Genomic DNA, 18274 nt, shown 5'->3' with positions numbered 1-18274 from the left:
TCTTGCTGTAAGCCTAAGTAAGATCAGGGACCCCCGAGGTGGGCGAGGAGGGACCAGCTCCCCCAAGCTGTCCTCTGACTTCACATATACACCATGGCACATGCAAAGCACGTACACAAATAAATAAATCTGAAGGGAGTTCTTAAATATTTAAATGTTAGAGCATATGCTACTGACCAGTGATGGCAGAAGGCATTGATTCTGCCCTCGGTGTTAGACTTGTTTACAGCTGTCTTGCTAGTTAACCTGCAATGTCCACTTTTGTTACGCCAACAGTAACATATCATTTGTCTTCTTCAAGAGAAAGGCAATCTCTTGGAATTGTGGAAATTTCAAGTCCAATATAACATAAATATTTATCTTAGAATCCACAACAAGTTTTGGTATAAATGGACAACCTGAAGGCATTTTAAAGGATTTATAATATCTGATTTAGCTTTTCTTGGTGAAACTAATGAGTGTTTTTATTTACTATGTCTAGACCTTGAAGAAAGAAATGTTCTTACTTCTAATACTTTGGTTTCAACATCATAAGTGCTACCTTAACTTTTCTTGTCTTATCATCCACGATAATATTCTACTTGATTCAGAAACCCAGTTTTAGCCATATTTTTAATATAAGTAAATTAACTGGGTCATTTTCATTTAAAGTGTACATTTTCCTGGGAAACATGTCTAGCACAGTAAAAGGGATGATTAACAAGCTGCCTGTGAAAATGGCTGTCCCAGACAAACCTTGTTGTTCAATGACTTCTCCAAAGTTAGCAAAAAAAATAAATAAATAAAGAGAGAGAGAGACACCAAATTACATGGGCCAATAAAAGTTTGAAATAACCAATAACATTTTTTATTTCAAAATCAATTGTCTAAGCCAGGCGTGGTAATGTACACCCAGCACTCAGGAGGCAGAGGCAGGCGGATCGATGTGAGTTTGAGGCCAGCCTGGTCTACAAAGTGAGTCTAGGACAGCCAGGTCTACACAGAGAAACCCTGTCTTGAAAAAAAAAGACAAAAAAACAAACAAACAAAAAATCAATTGTCTAATTGTTCTAATAGGAAAGCTCAAAGATAATGAGTTGTTTGGTTGTATCCTTACCTTGCCTCTTACACATTTTGTATTAATTTGTATTTAATTTGCAGACTAGTCAGGCAAATGATATTTTATGTCGACCTGGGCACTACAGTTCCAACTCTACTGTGCTGCCCACTGGCTGTCTTTTCATCAGCTTCTTGCAGTTTGCATTACCTCCACAGAGACAATTTTCAAAGCTTTGTCAAACGCAGTCGTTTCTTCAATTGTCTAAACACATTTAAGTGTTACATATAATATTCCATTTTAAAAAACAAAAATGGCTTGCTTGGTTGGTTGAGATGGTTCATTCTTTCTCTAATTTCAGAGGAATTTTCTAGACTGCTACTGTCATATTCTATTCTCAGCCAAACACAATGCATAAACGTCCAATAAAATATCAATCACTGAGGCCTCTCATAGTGTGGGATTCAGAGCTTTCTGCATTCACCTTATTTCTAGAAAATAATTTATGAACGCTCTGGAAATATAAAATACTCTACACTGTCACTAATATATAATCTTTTAAAGTTTTATATTGGAACAATGTAAGTACTGGTAAAAATCTAAGGAGGTCTGTGAAATTGCTTTGCCTCTCTATGAAGCATCAGGTAGCATATTATACAGGACTCCGAGCACACTGTGCAAGGCTCCAGTTTGTGAATCATAGCTTTTCTTTGTATCGTAGTGATGATCCCACTTAACTATTTGTTTGTTTGTTTATTCGCTTTTGATCCCAATCATACCCCTCCCTCCTCTCCTGCCTGCCCACCCTCCCTCCCTCTTCCTCCATACCTTCTCCCCTACTTCTCAGAAAAGGGGAGCCTCCCCAAACCCACCCCAGCACATCAAGTGGCATCAAGACTGAGTGCATTCTCTTCCCCTATGGCCTGGAGAGGCAGCTCAGCCAACTATTTTAATTGATTAAACTCTTTAAATTCCATTCTGCTAGTGGGACAGCTTAAGGAAGCTTTGGATACAAGATATCAGTTATAATTTTATTAATTTTCTACTTGGAGTAATTTTCTACTTTTGAACGGGGGTGGGGGAGGAGGCATTGACCATTAATAAAAGCAAAATTTCCCTAAGATTATTTTGAGTTCTCAAGTCTATGGTCTGCAGGTGCTCACGCTGATTTGATTATGCCTGTAGATTGTGTGCAGATTGGCATCCAGCTCTATCTTAGTACTTCTTCATGCTAGGTAATTGGCATATGAAACCATCGATAATATGGGCAGCATATGCAATTATTTTTAAACTTTCTACTTCTTATTTTTAGTGAAAATGCTTTTCATTGTCGTTTATTTTTAACTGGAAGTTCCTCAAGGCAGTCAGTCATCCCCCACAGGGCTAACGTTCAAAGAACTGCAGACTTCCGCAGCTCCAGCACAGTGGGACATTAAAATGTTCCCCCAAATTTAGCACGTTCTAAATGTTAGGCCCAGATCCTTCTGGAGAGAAGTCTGTTCTTTGGGAAAAACAAACCTTTGCATGGTAAAGAAATAGAATGTGTTCTCAGTCTGGTGTTGAGTTGGTATTGAATATGTAGGCCCGATATATGGGCTGAATATAACCTAGGTAATCCATGGCAGTGGAATTAATTTTGTATTTTCCAATCGAGTGAGGTTGTCAGAGTTGGATAAAACACCCGTTAGCTTATGAAGGAAATTAAATCTTGTCATTTGTGCGGAAGCCTAACATTTGCTACCTACTCACCCAGAGTGCACCCTTTCCTAGTCTTTTATAGAGAACAGCAAGTTCTTTGAACAATATGAAGTGACGTACAAGATCCTGAAGCAGACAGCTGAGATGTACGTCAAAGCGGAAGGCTCAGGTAAAGCACACTGGAGGGATTTGCTGAGGGTGCTGGGGTGCGAGGGGGAAGGACTGAGGGAGGATAACTGGGGTGAATAGGGTCCAAGATTTTTTTATCTGTATGTATGAAAATGCCATACTTAGCATCCTAAACAGATAAAACATCCTAAAGAGATAGTGCCCACGATAAAAAATAAAAAACAAAAACAATAAAAACAAACAAACAAAAAAACTATAACTTGTGATGCTACTCCCTTAAGAATTTAAAACCAGCAGTTTTCAGTGGGGTCAGACCAACTATTTTTTTCCTATCTAGAATCTTTGTGAGTATGCTTTTACCTCAGAGAAGGTGACTGTCTTGAATAACGGCCCCCGTTCTGTGTGTAATCATTCAAGATTGAACAAAATAAGCATTCGTTTTTCTAAGTTGCGATTTTTCAGCCTAGTTTCAACTCTAAGGGGATTAAAGGCAAAAAAAAGGAATAAATTTAATATAGATATGAGAGCTTAAGTTTCTGTGGAGATAAACTTTGGAAGATATGTTTGCTTACAGCTGGTAAATGCCTGCCGTAATTGTGGGAACTCGGATCTTGCATTTCTGATAGACGCTCTTGTCTCCGATGCATAGGAACATAGGAAAACATAGGGAGGGCATTAAGTACAAAATGGAGGCTGTAACTGGCTGTTTCTGCTTCAGTGGAAGAAGCTGAGAACGTGATGAAATTCATGAACGAAACCACTGCCCAGTGGAGGAATCTCTCCGTGGAGGTGAGGAGTGTGAGGAGCATGCTGGAGGAGGTGCTCTCCAACTGGGATCGCTATGGCGACACCGTGGCGAGCCTTCAAGCCTGGCTAGAAGATGCTGAAAAAATGCTGAGCCAGTCAGAAAACGCCAAGAAGGTAAGAGGGCTCCCAGGAGAGGAGAGGACTCTCACAGTGTAGGTCACTAGCGGGTATCAGGTATTTGCAGGTGTCACTCAGGAATTCTCACTTAAGAGATGTAGGTGAATTCGATGGGATCGGATCTTGGAACTGGCAACTGAAAGCTCTGTAAAAACAGCTCCTTGTGTGATCAACCCATTCAACCTTTCCACTCAGCAGGGCAGCAAGGGGTGGCCATGCTTAACGGGAAGCACATGAATTTCATCGCCTGCGCACTGAGGTCTGTCTAGATTTCCTATTCCCAGCTGTGGTTAACTACACAGGGCGCGCTTGCGCGCACACACACACATACATACACACACACGCGCGCGCGCGCACGCGCATGCCTGTGACAGTACACATTCAAAGTTGGACCATCACAGCCTTGATCTCTTTAGATATTCTCTTTTGGATTTTATAACTGCTCCATCAATAGTTTTATTCTGCATGGCACTGAGGTCTTTCTCTCCTTTTCTTTTAACAGTGCTTAAACATGTATGTATGCATGTGGGCATGGCAGTAACTGTCTTACTCCAACATCTTTACATGGAAATATCAAACAAAATGGACAGGCACGTGTGCACGCGCGCATGTGTGTGTGTGTGTGTGTGTGTGTGTGTGTGTGCGTGTTTTGTAGGTAAAATCTCTATGATTTTTACGTAAGCCTATATTTTCACATGGAAAATTATTGCAGATATAAAAGACATTACAATGAGGAGTACAACACACACATTAGAACAATTACACCTTTATTATTAATCAATAGATTAAGATTGCTTCATCTGTTGCTGTTTGCACCAACAGATGCAACATTTTACTGTTCTCTCATTTCTTCATTGATATAGATTAAACCTAAAGAATGTACTAAGCATGGACTCATACAGATTTTGCCTTTTTCTACTCAGATGAATAATGCCTCAGCACACGTCATATGTGTTAGCTTGATCCAAAGAAATGTAGCAACCAGAAACAAGAGTGTTCTCAGCTATTTGTGTGGGAAAGCCTCCCACACATGGCTTACGGAATGAAATTTGAGTTAGGTTTGCACTGTGTTGAGTGTGTGCAATGAACGAACACATGTGCTTAATCTGAAATTAGATGGAAGCTGTTTTACTGCCAAGTGTATTCCCTTACATAAATAAGAAAGGATGCTACCATGTTCAATGTTGTGGACCTCAGTATCTGACCTAAAATGTTTCTTTTGATATCTGAATATTATGTATGTATGTATGTATGTATGTATGTATGTATATGTATGCATATATATTCAAAATTTAGACTGCTTGCACTCAGTTTTACTGGTCTGGATAGCAAGAAAAAGCCTCTGACATTTGAATGATTGTTTGCTGCTTCCTATATAAAATGAGTATAATAAAATGGCCTCTTTATTTTGTTTTCAGCAAAATACGCCATAAATGATAACACAAACAGCCAGGTGCATTGGCTTGCACCTGGGCTCCCACATGTTTGGTGCCTCAGGGTGGAGGGTTGCCTAAGCCTACTGGTTTAAGTACCAGAGTGGAGCACAGTTGTAGAAAGCAAAAAGGCAGGCGTGGTTGACAGACCAGCCGCTAAAGTGCTTCACAAGGACCTGATCTGGGTCCCCAGAAGCCATGTAAAACTAAGCATGTGTGATAGCGCATGCTTACAATTCCTGTGCTGGGGAGCCAAAGACAGATGTATCCTATGACTCACTGGCCAGCCAGTCTAACAAGCTTGGCAAGTTCCAGGCCAGTGAGAGACCCTGGCTCAAAAGAAAACCGAAAACTGAAAGGTAAATGATGAAGTCACTGATACCTGAAGAAAAACACCTCACATCCAGCGCTGTCCTCCAACCTCCACATGCACATACGTGTGCACACAAATGCAGCCACAGACCCTGAGTGTGGATACAGATGTACTTGCACACGAAAAAAGAAAAAAAACAATGAAATCTGGCATTTCTAGCCCATATTTTGAAATTTTATTTAAAAGCTGAGCTTTGAAAGAGATTTGACTTCTATCTTAAAGCTTCACACACTTTTGTTTTTTTGTTTTTTTTCAAGACTTATTTACTGTGTGTGTGTGTGTGTGTGTGTGTGTGTGTGTGTGTGTGTGTGTGTGTGCGTGCTCTATGCGCATGTACACTACAGGCCAGAAGAAGGCATCAGATGCTGTTATAGACAGTTGTAAGCCACCATGTGTCTGCTGGGAACTGAACTTGGCTTAGGACCTCTGGAAGCTCAGTCAGTGCTCCTAATTGCTGTGCCATCTCGCCAGCCCTTCCACACACATCTGAGCAGATCTTCCCCTTGGTTTGGTTATCTCCATACCCATGGCTAGGGTCTGGTTTATGGCTTACCAGTGCTTGTCCTTTCTCCCTTAGGATTTCTTTCGGAATTTGCCTCACTGGATCCAGCAGCACACAGCCATGAACGATGCTGGGAACTTCCTGATTGAGACGTGCGATGAGATTGTTTCGCGTGACCTTAAACAGCAGTTGCTCTTGCTGAACGGGCGATGGAGGGAGCTGTTCATGGAAGTCAAGCAAGTATGTCCTCCACATCTACACCCACTTTAAATGTGTGTGGCACCAGTGTGAGAAGCAGTTTGCTGACAGGCAATTTTACTGGGCTTATTAAGGCAGAATGTAGAAGTGTTTTTAAAAGAAAAACCTGCTTGTGTTTTATTGCAGATTATTCATTCTTTTCTGTTTATGGTGAAGGTGCATTAGCAGAACGTAGCGTTTGGTTAAGGATTATGTTGACATATGGAGCCTGCACAGACAGAGAATTTGCTTTTCAAATTCTAGCTCTTCATTGCTTGCTTGTTCCTTTTTTTTTTTCCTGTCAAAGTGGCTGGATTTATTTCAAACTTCTTTAAAATAAGAGTCGGGAATTAGAATTTTTCTTACCATGTATGAGGCTATGTCACAGTGAAGGGTGTGGGCTTCCAGAATCAGAGCATAATGACTTTCAAATGCTTCCCGCCACACTTTCCTCACAGTATGCAAGAGCTGACGAGATCGAGAGAATGAGGAAAGACTATACAGACGTCACTACCACCCTCTCTGCTTTTGCCACCGAAGCCAGCAGGAAACTCTCAGAGCCCTTAGAAGTCTCTCTTATTAATGTCAAATTATTAATTCAAGACTTGGAGGTAAGGGCATTCTGGATCAAAAATGAAATGCAAACCATGAAAATAAAGACTAGCAAGCTGCTCAGGTCTTCAGAAAACTATTTTTGTATCCTAGAGATCATTTTGACAAGTCTACATATTTATTGACCTTCACAGAAAATAAATCTGAATTTCTTAAAGATATCCTTTGAGCACGTGAAGTAACTTCAAAATAATGTTTCAACATGGAATTTTTCTACATATGAATTACAAAATACTTAAACACACAAACAAAATGTTAGACAGGACTTCCAAATACCTTCCCTGAACAATAAAGGGTTTGTTGCATGAATTTGACATTTACATCTTCGTAAGAGTTTATAGCTCTCAAAAGTGAAATAATGGAATTGTTTAATAACAAGAGAAGTTTGAACAATTTCTTAAGTAAGTAGACCAAAATATTGTACTTTTAATTTTTGTAAAAAAATTAAAAGTAATACACATAAAAAAAGAGTAGCAACTTTAGTAAGTTATTGATTTAGTTGCGACCACATGAGATGATAAGAAAATAAAATTTCTACCATGCTAAATTTCTGAATTTTCTCCAATGTCAATGTGGATTTTTAAAAAGTAAATGTCATTTTAATTCTTAAGGTCAGGATTTCACCCACATTATTTACATGTATTATATGTGTGAGTATTTCAATATTGCATTAACATATTTTAGAAAGTATAAAGAGTACATCAGCTAACCTTGGTGTTGATGTAAAAATATTTGATCACTTTAAGACAGAAATTTTAATGTATGCATGTAGTATAGTGTTGCCTGTGACAGTTAAGAAGGAAAGTAATATCTTTTCTAAAGGAGTTGGTGGCGAGAATAGAATTTTAGACTGTACATTTTAATCTTTGTCCTGACATCTGTGGGATTCTGCTAGATAGGAGATGGGTTATGCACTAATTGGGTGGCTCCAATGACACACAGGACATTGAGAAGAGGGTGCCCGTGATGGACGCTCAGTACAAGATGATTACCAAGACAGCACATCTCATTGCCAAAGAAAGTCCCCAAGAAGAAGCTAATGAAATGTTTACAACCATGTCCAGGCTCAAAGAACAGCTATTCAAGGTAGGAAAATGCTCTACGCTACAACATGCTTTGGGGTAACCATATTGCCTTTAGATCCTGTCTCCATGGTTGCCTGTGCGCACATCCTTGACTAGTTCACCTATGAGCCGTACTGAGATTCTTGATGCAGAAACTTTGATATGTATTTGAAAAATAAAATGGGATGGTGAAACCAACTGATACCTCTGTTAACTCAGAGATGCTCTAGACTTCTGCTTCAGTAGAAAAACCTGGGTCTTCCAGAAGAGAGCTGTTGAATGTTATGAAACAGAGAGTGTAGAAGGAGAGATGGAGACAGATGTAGGCAAAGAAGAGGAGGAGGAGGAAGAGGGAAGAGAGACAGCAGAAGAGGAAGAGGAGAAGACTGGACATTGCACTGAGATTTTAAGATTTGCTTAATATAAATCCAGTCTGTCTACTCATGTTGTTTTCTGATAACATGGCCCCTTTTGTTGAGGGACAGTTCATTAAGAGCTTTGAGTGTTCCATTAGAATCTCTTACCGAAACCCGAATTTTGAGAAGACTTCATTGTTTTGAAAATTCACTAAGTGTGGGTAATTGCAGCCCAGTAAACAAGAGGCATATGGAGTAAGCCCGTGTGTGAGTAGGAGTCAGAGACTAAAGAAAGGCTGGAGGTGTCTTTGAAGTAGGAGAGACGAGCTTGAACATAGAGACTCACAGGTGAAACTGGTACTGAAGACTTAATAGAAAAGTTGAACAAATGCAAAGAAAAGTGAAAATAGAAGAATAAAAGGCCTAAAATAGAAAAATGTTGTCAATCTGGCATATTTTGTAGATATCTTTTCTATTTATTTGTTTTTGTTTGTTTGTTTGTTTGCCTGGGTTTCTCTGTGTAGCCGTGGCCATCCTGGATTTGCTTTGTAGACCAGGCTGGCCTTGAACTCACAGTGATCCATCTGCCTCTGCCTCCTTGAGTGCTGGGATTAAAGGCATGTACCACCATGCCTAACTATAAATGTAACTTCTGTTTGTTTGGTTTTTATTTGTTTTTCTAAACAGAGTTTCTCTGTGTAGCTCTGGCTGTCTTGGACTTGCTTTGTAGACTAGGCTGGCCTAGAACTCAGAGAGATCCACCTGCCTCTGCCTCCCCAGTACCCGGATTAAAGTGTGTACCACCATGCCTGACTTAAAATACCATTTTCAATTTATCTTATTCTCACATTCTATCTGCCAGTAGTTTTAACTTAATGGTACTGATCAATTTTACTCTTACATACCAGCAAAATTTGCTGAAACAAAGGTACAAAACAACAACAACAACAAACAGCATTTTCAGTTTTCCAACAACATGCTGTAAGTCCATGGCTTCACAGCTTACATCTCTCATCCTGGTCTAGGTGCGGGGATTTGGGACCACACATGAGAAAGTTGATTCCTTGTGTTCATCTTAGATAGATCTCTATTTATCTCTCTCTCCCCCTCCCTCCCCCACTCTTTCATCTCTCTCTCTTTTGTTGGTGTTGACATTATTACAATTCTTAGAGCTAAGATCTCCCTATGTATCTGGAGTTCATTAGGTTGAAATGGGATCCACCCTTCTGTCCAGCCTTCTGCCTTTGTTTCCTGGGTGTTGGGATAACGGGCATGTCTACACAGGCTGACGTAAGGTCAGGATGCAGCACACTGACAGCCTTTCTTTCCAACCCAAGAGAGATCAATAAAACATGAGTTCATACATATCAGCGGATTCTCCTGGGGCTCTTCAAGCAAATGGCTGTAGAGTCTCGTTGCAGTAGAGAGATAGTAGCTTTCAGCTGATGAGCTTATCTTTCAATAGTGTATCCTAGAATACAAATGCATTTCTGCATATGCACCTCAGCAACAGTGTAACAAAAGGCAATATTTATTTCAAATACTGTTTGTGGTTTACTGTTGATGTAGTTAGCCCATCACAGATTTTATTGTTAGTGTAGAGTATCTCTTTTTTTTCTTGGTCGCCTGAAAGTGTTAATAGTATTTTGAATGAAACCCTAAGATAACAAGAAGGGAGGAAATTTCCCTGGCAACTACAAGATCCTGGAGCTCAACACAAAGGCAGCCAGACAGATGGTATAGAGCTCTGATGTACCAAGAATGTAGGCCCTTGCCATGAAGATAATATAGATGAATAGATGCTAAAAACAAAGACAGATGAGTACTAGGCAGTTTAGACTGAGTGGACATCCTATGACGTGAGACCCTTTATGAATAAGTGGGTACACAGCATGTCCTTGGGATGGGTAGGACATTGACAAAAGAGCGAGGCAAAGCCCAGAGCTGGAGAGAGAGAGAGAAGAAAGGGGGGATCTAGGGAAAGGCGGGTAACACCTTTCTCTAGGCTTAGGGCTCATGTACAACAGCTTGAGAACATCAGCTTGAAGACTCATGTCATCTAGGCAATGTGGTAATAATTCGTGACTATCTCGGATCAGATCCCAAGGCCAAAGTGACAGTGAATAGCGCAGTGTCTAAATGAGAATTTGATGCCGTCGGCCTCTCTGACTGTAATAATTTACAAGGGGAAGTGGCATCCAGATGGAGAACTCAGATGAATTTTCATGAGAAAACCCCACAGCCCTTCATTTGTCTCGGTGGTATAGTATTTCTGTGGGATTTACTTATTTATTTATTTATTTAAGCAGCAAAGCCTGGCACAAAATAAAAGAGAGCCACCTTCAGAGATGTCTAGGTACCACATGAACATCTCACTAAAAGCAAGGTCTTGAGAAGCAAGCACAACGTGGGTGCTTTGAGGACCAAATGCCACTCATGGGAGTATTTTTTTTTTCTGTTTGCACTCTCAAAGGTCAAAGAATGTTACTCCCCACTGTTGCACGAAGCCCAGCAGCTGTCAGCTCCTTTGGAAGAACTGGAGACACAGATCACGTCCTTCTACGACTCACTTGGAAAAGTCAATGAGATTATAGCAGCCCTTGAGCATGAAGCACAATCGAGCACTCTGTTCAAACAAAAACACCAGGTAAGAAAAAAAATCCCTTTTAGAAATATCCTCATTTTAAAGTGTATTTAGTAAGGTTGGGGTATTTTTTCACTGCATTAGAAATTCAGTTAGTATAAAAGCATTTGGGGTTTTTTTTCTTTTTCAGAATAGTAGGGTACTAATAACTCAAGCCTGAGTGTAGGTCTGGTCCAGAGATGAAACCCTGCTCTGTGCTTAGTGGAAGGACTGGGGATTTGAACCGTTTCCAGGGGACAGTCAGGTTGGACACTAGATCAGGCTGAGCTGATCAGAACCCGGCTCCACAATTCTGACGTAGGAAGTTCCCTGGGAGATGCGGGAAGGGGAAGCCAGACAGAGAAGTGGAGGCTTCAAAACTAAATGTGTCTGAAAATGACTGGAAGCTTCTTACTTTGTGCGCTCATTTGGACAGAAGTTCTGAGTTGAGTACACAGAGGAAAGCGTGTTTTGAGCAACTGCCTCTGCATCTTGGAACTGGCCACGTGAGCTGATGGCGCTCAGCACCATTTCTTGTTGCCTTCTCTGCTCCCACTTAGACAAATTGCTCTGAACGCCAAGTGCGGGAGGAGGGGTCTCCATGATGGCTCACTAGAACAACTGATGTACCTGAATGGTGACATCTGCAGCTGTCACAAAATAAAAACACCATAGAAGGGCCTCTCTTTGCTCCTCTACCATCTATTTAATTATCTAACCCTGTGTTTCCTCCAGTGAATCTATGGATCATATTTCATGAATAAAATTCCAAAATAAAGCTTAATTAAAGTTTTTTAATTTGTACTTTTAGAGGAATAGAAACTATGTAAGTATTCAAGTTTCTTATCTTTCTGTTGACTTTCTCTTAGGAATTCACTTAGAGACGCTCTGCACACAAGTCTTTGGGCCTTACTGGTACCTCATTAGCTGATAAAATAATTGATTTCTTCTAAAACTGTGCATTTTTCATACCTTGATTCCTTTTGTGCTTTATAAAATGTAGAAATTAAGTAGGTAATTGTACTCCATCTCAACCATGTATCTACAATACATATCATATGCTCTTTTTTCTTTGACTATAGGAATACGTCTGTTTGATTAACCATAAAATTATGGGAATATTCTTAGTATGGATTTTTATATTTAGATATAGTGAGCTGATCTGTGTGCTCAGAAGCCCCTAGTGAGAGGTGCACTTTACTTGAATTATTGTGAACAGGCCTGTCCTTCAGATGAGGGCATAACTGTAGGAGACCTTTGCCACTACACTAACTGAGACAAAATCATGCAAGGGACAGCTTCAGCTAGTAGGATGTTCAGAGTGTCTGAAATGAGGGACAGGATAGTCCTAGCTTGCAAATAGCAGTGTTTATTAACTTTACTTTCATCATGTTAAGTCAACAGTGGTCACACCTAATAATTAACATTCAATAATTCATAGCATTATTATTATTATTTTATTATTATTATTCTTAGTAGTAGTAGTAGTATAATCACAACCATTATTAGAAAACTTCATTCTAATGGCAAGGTATGTTTAAATATTCTTTTCATCATTAAAGTCATATACTATTGACAATAAATATTAATGTGTTATAAAACACTTTCAATTTCCTTTTGAACTTCTTCTAATTGCTCAAAAGGAGAAGGTATGCCCTAATTCTATCTTGTCAGAGCAAGAGGCCTGCTTTAAATATTTAAATCTATCTGACCAAAATTGGTTTGAATGGTCCTTTCAAAACATTAGAAAATGCAGAAATTTAAGTGTTGCATTCAAGACAGAAGTGACCTTCTGGCTCAGGAGGACTAGACTGTGTCTACCCTACACAGGTCCCGTCCATCACCACCACATCCCATTTGGAAGGATGTGGCAAGAGCACACAGGCCTGTGAATCTCCTTCCTGCTTTGATTGGATCTCATTAGGAAGGTGGATAGCTTGGTAACTGTATCCATTCAAATCTAGCATTCATGAGTGATGGAAAAACTGTGGCACTGGATTCGCTAAAGGAAGTGTGGGTTGTGTTAAATTTAGTGTCACTAAAACCTGACAAGCGTATTCATTTCAATTGTTCTTTTGAAAAGCCATAGGCCTACCTGTCAGCCTGTTGGAATGCAGAAACCAGACAATTTTAATGCTCTGCCATTTTCTTAGTGTTAGTAAGATGTGCATGAAACATAAGGGAGTCTAAAACCTCACTGTGGCATTTAAATGCCTCACATTAAAAAAGCGCTGATTCAATGACTGCTTAAATCCAGTTCTTTTGAAAAGAACTGCTTCTCTGTACTTCTGATTTTCCTCACTATCCATTAAAAGCATGAGGGCTGTACAATACTGTTACTTGTAACCCTCTTTCTTTCCTCCCTCCCTCCCTCCCTCCCTCCCTTCCCTTCCCCTCTTTCATCTCCCCTCTGTCCTCTTCCATTCAGGCATAAGTAACTAATGTCACTGTGTCTTTTCTTCCTTTGTAGGAACTGTTAGCTTGTCAAGAAAGCTGTAAGAAAACCTTGACCCTCATTGAGAAGGGCAGTCAGAGTGTTCAGAAGCTCATGACCCTGAGCCACGTGTTAAAGCACTGGGACCACGCAAAGCTGCAGAGACAGATAGCAGATGTCCATCACGCGTTCCAGGTAAGTTTCTCTCCCTGCCTTAGACATGTAAGTCCAGGAAAATAGAGTGAAGACAGACAAAACACTTGTACCTCAAACACCTCCCTCTCTGGTACTTGAGAACCAAACATTTCATTGCCTCTTTTCTAATGTTAATATTCAGAACTGTTCGTTATCCTTATAATGAAGTATCTTCCCTCTAAGTGCTTTCCAAACAAATAATAATGTTAATAATTCATAGTGACATCATAATACCATCTGACTAAATGAAGCCTCAATACCAAAATGAAGAAAACAGTTTACTGTTGTGGTTTTTAGTATACTCCAAACATACAGGTGGCCCATCTGGAGGTTGTATCCACAGCAAGTTGAAATTTAAAGAAAAAATTCACATCTGTATGTAAGCATAAGATTATTGTATAATTCAAATGGCTATTCTACAACCCCATATCTGATTGCAATCCTTGTCCCGAGAATCTCTTGTCTCAATCTTGTGCAAAACACTGCTCCCCAGTTGTTCCCTGATATGCCAATAAAGCAGCTTACAGCCAATCACTGAGCAGGGGAGAGAATAGAGCTGGACTTCCTGCCAGCCACGGGAGGGAGAAGGGATTGAACAACAGGCGAGGTCCAAGAGAGATCAGAAGACAGAGCTGGAGCAGGGAAAGCCACACAGTGCAAGTATCTCTGGGATGTATGCTAGGAGGAAACCAGATTAGCTTAGATGGTTAAGAATAGAGTAATAAAAGGCGAAAGATTTATACGATCTGAAGAGAAACCAGAATGGCAAAGTAGAAGGATCCAGAGGGTCCTAGAAGCATACAAGTAGAACATTATGATAGGCCGATTTGGGCACAGGGGTCCCGCTCAAACTAAGGCACCAGCCAAGGACAATACAGGCGGTAAACCTTAAACCCCTACCCAGATCTAGACAATGGACAGAACACTCTCCACTGTAGAGTGGAGAGTGGGATATTACTTTCTCACATACTCTGGTGCCTCACCTTTGACCATGTCCCCTGGAGGGGGAGACCTGGTGGCACTCAGAGGAAGGACAGCAGGTTACCAAGAAGAGACTTGATACCCTATGAACATATACAGGGGGAGGTAATCCCCCTCAGGAACAGTCATAGGGGAGGGGAATAAGAGGAAAATGGGAGGGAGGGAAGAATGGGAGGATACAAGGGATGGGATAACCATTGAGATGTAACAAGAATAAATTATTAAAGGAGAAATAAAGAAAAAAAAGAATAGAGTAATAACTGCTCAGTTACTGTGTTGGGAAGCTTATTACTAAATAAATATAAACGAGCCTCAGTTATTTATGTGATAGCCAGGTTAAGAGAGAAACTGAGAACAAACACTGTTTTGTAAAAATAACCATAACATCTATACTGAACATATCATATATATCTTTTAGTTCTTTGTTGTTATTGTCTAAATGATACAAGTACTTATGTAGTAACATTTCTGATGTGTTATTAAAAGTCATCTAGGGGTAAGTTAGTTTTAGAGTATGTGTCATGATGTGCCTAGATTACATGTTGTCCCTACCTCGTTGTATGAGACAGAATCTGGTCTTTGTGGGCGTTGGTGTACTCTGGGGCTCCTGGAATGAACACAAAGGTAGAAGAGGGAAATTTTTCTTTTTGCATTAAGAACATGATCAAGAAAACTGGAGACTGGAAGAAGCACGTGGAAGCCAACAGTCGACTGATGAAGAAATTTGAGGAGTCTCGGGCAGAGTTGGAGAAGGTGCTGCGGGTTGCTCAGGAGGGCTTGGAAGAGAAGGGGGACCCCGAGGAACTTCTTCGGAAGCACACAGTGAGTCTGCCCTGTGTGGTACACCCGGCCCGTGTGTGGGGACAGCCTATCTCAGACAGGAACATAACAAAGTCTGTTTTGACCTAATGGAGGGGAGTAGGGGGAGTCAGGAACACATGAACTTTAAGGGCATCAAAACCCAGAAAGACAGCAGCAATCAAACAAACAAACAATGAAAAACAAGACAAGACTGCAAGAGAAACAGCTTTGTTGGGTTATTTGAGAGCATTCTTGAGCCCCTGCGACAGCATAGAGTAAGGATGAGACGGGCTCTCAAACTACAAGGTCATTGTTTAGCACAGAAAGTTTTACATAGCCAAAGATATTCATAAGTAGCTTATGCTGAGCGGCTAAGTCCTTTCTGGTCATTCAATAAACCTCCACGGCACATCACATCATAGTATAGATGCCATGTCCCTTGGCATTTGGTAGCTGACACTCTGTCATGAAAGACTGAGAAGTCACCTTCGTTCTTCTCCCGCTTGTTCAAATCACTTTAGTACTGAAGATACTTGTAATGGGTAAATGATACAGAGTGACAAACAGTGTAATAAGAATATGTATTCTATATGTACTGAGACTTGAAAGTTATTTGAATGTAAGCCTTAATGTCAAGCAATGGTGCACGTAGTAGGGGCACTGTTTTTGTTTTTGTTTTTGTTTTTGTTTTTGTTTTTGTTTTTAGAGCCCACCGTAGTCTGTGGCCACAAAACGTCTATCCGACTCATTTTATAATTGTGAATATTATGTCTCCTCTGCTTTGAATCACCCTGGTTTCAAAAATCTCTCTGCATACATATGACTGAGACTCTTTGAGAAGGACTGTGTATACACGTGTAGTGTTTTTCTCTCTCATGCTGCTGTAAGAAAATAGCAGTTAGCAGGCCTTGAAGGCAGAAGTGGGTTTTCTCACAGTTATAAAGTCTGAGGTCAGCCCACCATGATGGAAGGGTTCCAGCGAGGACTCTTTCTGGTTTACAGATGAACCCTTTTCCATGTTGATAATGGTCAGAAAGGAGACCTTGCCTGTCAGGCCTTTTTTCCTGTTACCTCAATAACTTTATGAAGGTAGCTTCATAATTTCACTTAAACATAATATTCTCTGAGGCCCTGTCTCCACACCCTCCCACCCTTAGGCTTGGGGTGCGGTTGTTCCACAGTATGTGTACTAACGTGCACACATGGGGAGTGTGAGGTGTTCATGGTGACCATCGTAACTTGACACGTTACAGGTAAGGGAGGGGATTATGGGAATCTGGTACTACAATTTTGAATTTACCATCAAGGACCCATACCACCACTACCAAGGGATCAGCATCTGAGGATAATCCAGTGGATTGTCAGATTATGCTACCAAATTTAGGAACAGCGAAGACATGGGTTTGTTTTGTTTTGTTTTGTTTTGTTTTCTCCTTAAAATGTAACCAGTACTAGTGAAATGCCAAGTAGGATGGCTTCTGATGCAAAACTGTGAATGGTCATAGTTTGTGCCCAAAGAAGAATAGAGTTGCCTAAAGTTTCAGTGAAGGCGGCTGCTGCCTACCAGGCTCACCGAGATGTGTCTTCCGGTGTCTTTACTCTGCACAGCATCCTGACTGTGCTCCCTCTCTCTGTGACAGGAATTCTTCAGCCAGCTGGACCAGAGGGTTCTCAACGCTTTCCTAAAAGCCTGTGATGAGCTCACTGACATCCTCCCGGAACAGGAGCAGCAGGGGCTGCAGGAGGCTGTTAGAAAGCTGCACAAACAGTGGAAGGTGAGTGTGGAATTACAGGAGTGTGAGAAATCAATGTCCTAGAGTCTGTTCTGCAGCTGTATGTAAGAGAGGACTCAGTTCAGGACCTGTTGGCACCCCAGCAGGGTGCATACCTGGTTGGAATGTGCATTCTGTTTTTCCAGATCTTTCTGTTCACACAGGATCTCCAAGGAGAAGCACCTTATCATTTGCTCCATCTGAAAATTGCTGTGGAGAAGAACAGATTCTCAGCTGCTGTGGAAGAGTGCAAAGACGAGCTGGAGCGAGAGACCAAGCTGGCTCCCCAAGAAGGCAGCGAGAAAATCATCAAGGAACACAGGGTATGTGCCATAATATGTAAAGCGCATAACTACGTAAAGAAATGTAAAGATACAGTGGTCTGAGGGAAATGGTTTCATTACACCCGTTCTCTCTATGACTCTGCCTTTAGTTTTTCTGTGAGAATGTACAGGTATTTTATGGCTTCTCACCGAGGTAGTGAAAGTGTTTCTCATGCCTTAGGTTTTCTTCAGTGACAAGGGTCCTCACCATCTCTCTGAGAAGAGGCTACAGCTCATAGAGGACCTGTGTGTGAAGCTTCCAGTCCGGGACCCAGTAAGGGACACATCTGGAGCCTGTCATACGGCTCTGAAAGAGCTCAAAGCTTCCATTGAAAACACGTACATGATGCTCATGGATGACCCAGACAAGTGGAAAGACTATGCTAGCAGGTACTGGGACATGTCCGGAGAAGACTCGGCTCCATCTTAACTCTCTCCTTCAGAGATCGGTACAAAATGGGGTGGTTTAGATTTTGTTTCAGGCAATAAGAAAATCAGATTGCCTTAATCTTTCCCATGCTTTTGTATAAACGTACTTTGTTTTGTTGGTGGTGGTTTTATGTTTTTTAAATGGGTTTCAGTCTAAAACAGGGTCTTGAGTTCCTTCAAAATAATCCAGATGTTGTTGAGACCAAACAATCTCATTCTTCTCGGTTTTATCATCTCCCTCCCTCCCAAGGGGGTGTCTGCCTTTATTGACTGCTGTCACTCTGGTGAGATATATGAAGTCAGACCTCAAGTAGTTTCTTCCCTCTCAGGCCCTGAGACACATCACTGTCCT

General features: G+C 40.9%; 1 protein-coding gene across 19 annotated transcripts in view; it reads left to right on the top strand.

Moving 5' to 3' along the window:
- Positions 1–18274, top strand: part of SYNE1 (spectrin repeat containing nuclear envelope protein 1) — a 463289-nt gene that overhangs the window by 147575 nt on the left and 297440 nt on the right. For all 19 annotated transcript variants that reach the window (XM_084774487.1, XM_084774489.1, XM_084774503.1 and 16 more), the window contains 11 exons: positions 2807–2903; positions 3582–3784; positions 6171–6335; positions 6791–6943; positions 7887–8030; positions 10838–11011; positions 13458–13616; positions 15255–15419; positions 17039–17173; positions 17335–17493; positions 17675–17883. In XM_084774487.1, the coding sequence (XP_084630613.1) occupies positions 2807–2903; positions 3582–3784; positions 6171–6335; positions 6791–6943; positions 7887–8030; positions 10838–11011; positions 13458–13616; positions 15255–15419; positions 17039–17173; positions 17335–17493; positions 17675–17883 (1763 nt within the window). The remainder of the gene's footprint in view (positions 1–2806; positions 2904–3581; positions 3785–6170; positions 6336–6790; positions 6944–7886; positions 8031–10837; positions 11012–13457; positions 13617–15254; positions 15420–17038; positions 17174–17334; positions 17494–17674; positions 17884–18274) is intronic.

The sequence above is a fragment of the Acomys minous genome (genome assembly GCF_964271855.1).
Source record: "Acomys minous genome assembly, chromosome: 3".
NCBI lineage: Eukaryota > Metazoa > Chordata > Mammalia > Rodentia > Muridae > Acomys > Acomys minous.
This window is presented reverse-complemented; position numbering and strand designations above follow the sequence as displayed.